This window comes from Mastomys coucha, unplaced genomic scaffold (assembly GCF_008632895.1).
Source record: "Mastomys coucha isolate ucsf_1 unplaced genomic scaffold, UCSF_Mcou_1 pScaffold15, whole genome shotgun sequence".
In the NCBI taxonomy this organism is placed as follows: domain Eukaryota; kingdom Metazoa; phylum Chordata; class Mammalia; order Rodentia; family Muridae; genus Mastomys; species Mastomys coucha.
This window is the reverse complement of record NW_022196897.1, coordinates 10,404,469-10,406,528: the sequence shown is the minus strand read 5'-3', so window position 1 is coordinate 10,406,528 and position 2,060 is coordinate 10,404,469. Positions and strand designations below refer to the sequence as shown.

General features: G+C 45.1%; 1 protein-coding gene across 1 annotated transcript in view; it reads right to left on the bottom strand.

Moving 5' to 3' along the window:
• Positions 1–2,060, bottom strand: part of Apbb1ip (amyloid beta precursor protein binding family B member 1 interacting protein) — a 120,751-nt gene that overhangs the window by 11,323 nt on the left and 107,368 nt on the right. Inside the window, exons 11-12 of the mRNA XM_031369162.1 lie at positions 1,317–1,415; positions 564–678 (exon numbers count right to left, since the gene is read on the bottom strand). Coding sequence (XP_031225022.1) covers positions 564–678; positions 1,317–1,415 — 214 coding nt within the window. The remainder of the gene's footprint in view (positions 1–563; positions 679–1,316; positions 1,416–2,060) is intronic.

Below are 2,060 nucleotides of genomic sequence, written 5' to 3'. Positions count from 1 at the left end.
CTGTAGACCAGGCTGGCCTCGAACTCAGAAATCCTCCTGCCTCTGCCTCCCAAGTGCTGGGGTTAAAGTCGTGCACCACCACTGCCTGGTTAGACCAAGTATTGTAGTGCCAGGGAAATGCTAGCAATCCCCTCTCAAAACAGACAAGAGCTGATCTCATGAAATCATAGTCAGGCCTTTATTCTCTTTGAGCTAGCTCGGGCCCCTCAGCACACTGCCGTCACACAGGATGGTTTGGTGGAGAAGGAGCACCAAATATCTACCAGGCAAGACTTTATAGAAGGCTACAAGTGGGAGGGTGAGTGTGCAAGCATCTAATTGGAAAGTTACTGTGGCCTTTAACATAATTGACTGGTGCTGTGAGTCATATTATAAACTTAATTTCGGCTTCCCTCTGTATTGGTGGTCATTAGGCAGGGGGTGGGCTTGTACCCAGGAGTACAGGTTGGTTGGGGGAATAACCTGGAGACATTGGTCTTGTTGGGGTGTAACCTGAAGACTGGAGCTAGGCTTGGGTTTTATTGGTGTGTGAGCATGAACATGAATGTCTTCTCTGCTTTTACCTGTAGAAGGCTGAGCTGGCGTGGGTGTACCGACAGTCCCTAGGTTTGTCCACCGAGAGGCGAGTCCAGCTCTTGCCACAGCCCGCTGATAGTTATCATAGAGAATCTTCCCATACTAAGGAGGGAATACAGAGGAGAAAGGAAGGAATCCATTTATTTCAAATTTTACATATTGGAAGATACATGTTGGAAGAGGAAACAGTGCCATTATTCTCTTCGTCCAGGTTGCATTTTGGGGGTTTATTTCATTGATTGGTCTTTCAAATGTTAAATAATTCTCTAGATTAGCAAAATTAGCTAACGCTCCCACCTACACACCAGAGGATAGGGCTACCCACAAAATTCCAATCACAAAACTCTGATCATGTAATTGTTCAGGTGAGTTAATCGACTTCTTTTGCTCTCTCCCCTTTCTATAGTGAGATCAAACTCAGGACCCCACACGTGCTAGGCAGGAGCTTTACCACTAAGGCGCACACCTTTGGTCCAGTCTAGAGTTTCTTAACCGCACACCGTGTTTGCAATCCTCCCTGTCAATCTGAACAGTTTGTTTGAAAGTCAACTCTGATTCTCACACCACTGGACAGGTGTGTGCTTGTGTAGCAGTAAATGAATGACCCCACTTACCAAGGGGAAGATAATCAAGAACAAATAGACAAGATAACATCTGTACCCAGAAATGGTGAAATGTTGGCCTTAGTAAACAAGCTTGTTGGCTGACCCAAGAACACATGAAGCTGAGCACATACTCACCTTGGCGATCCTTATTCCCATAACCCACTGACTGAGAGTTCTTGCGTCATCACAGCAGAGATACTTGATATACTGAGATTCCTTCTGAATTTGAGGATGCTACAAAGAAGCAGTTTTGAAGACAATTAATATATGCAATTTATTAAGACCCCAAACCACTGTTTGAAAAAAAAACTTAAAGAAAAACTATGACAATATATAGGATTAACTGAGATGGTGGCAAATATATCTGGTAGCAGTTTTAGGATCAGGAAGAGGCAGAGGTGTCATTATGAAGCCCAGGATGGACTTGATCTCATGATCCTTCCATTCCAGTCTTCCTGATAGCTGAGATTACATGTTAGCATATCCAGCTGTAGGGGCTTTTAAGAACTGCTAAACTGGCAGCCCCACAGCACAAGCCTACAACCTCAGCTACTAGAGAGGAGTCTGAGAATAGAGGACCTCCAGGTTGAGATCTGCTTGAGAAACTTAATGAGACCCTACCTCAAAAGTAAAAGGTACTGAAAAGGCTGGGGGTATAATTCAGAGGCAGCACACTTGCCTAGCATCTGTGAGGCCCTGGCTTCACCCCCCAGCACTATTAAGAAAAAGGTCGCCAGGCAGTAGTGGTTCATGCCTTTAATCCCAGCACTTGGGAGGCAGAGGCAGGTGGATTTTTGAGTTTGAGAGGCCAGCCTGGTCTACGGAGTGAGTTCCAGGATAGGGCTATACAGAGAAACCCTGTCTTGAAAAACCTAAAAA